At 59.7% G+C, this 226-nt stretch overlaps 1 protein-coding gene across 1 annotated transcript in view; it reads left to right on the top strand.

The window, feature by feature from the left end:
- Positions 1–5: 5 nt before the first annotated feature.
- The window catches only part of LOC104078920 (chromosome unknown open reading frame, human C10orf2), a gene marked incomplete at its 5' end in the record, with an annotated part of 4,596 nt that continues 4,375 nt past the window's right edge, over positions 6–226 (top strand). The window contains one exon of the mRNA XM_009580744.1: positions 6–223. Coding sequence (XP_009579039.1) covers positions 6–223 — 218 coding nt within the window. The remainder of the gene's footprint in view (positions 224–226) is intronic.

The raw sequence follows: 226 nt of genomic DNA, 5'->3' as shown, positions 1-226 counted from the left end.
GGGACCGGGCGCTGCCTCTCTGGGAGCTGCTGGATGAGGATGAGACCAACAAGACCAAGGCCATGTTCGGTATCTCCCTAGTGACGGACGCCACCCTGAAACGCTTTGGGGTGCGTTATCTGAGGGCTGCCAAGTCCCTCGTCTTCCCGTGGTTCAGCCCCCGCGATGCGACTCTGAAGGGTCTGAAGCTTGTGAGGGTGGAGAAGAAGGGGGATGCAACAGCTTA

This window comes from Fulmarus glacialis, unplaced genomic scaffold (genome assembly GCF_000690835.1).
Source record: "Fulmarus glacialis isolate BGI_N327 unplaced genomic scaffold, ASM69083v1 scaffold25296, whole genome shotgun sequence".
Classification (NCBI taxonomy): domain Eukaryota; kingdom Metazoa; phylum Chordata; class Aves; order Procellariiformes; family Procellariidae; genus Fulmarus; species Fulmarus glacialis.
This window is presented reverse-complemented; position numbering and strand designations above follow the sequence as displayed.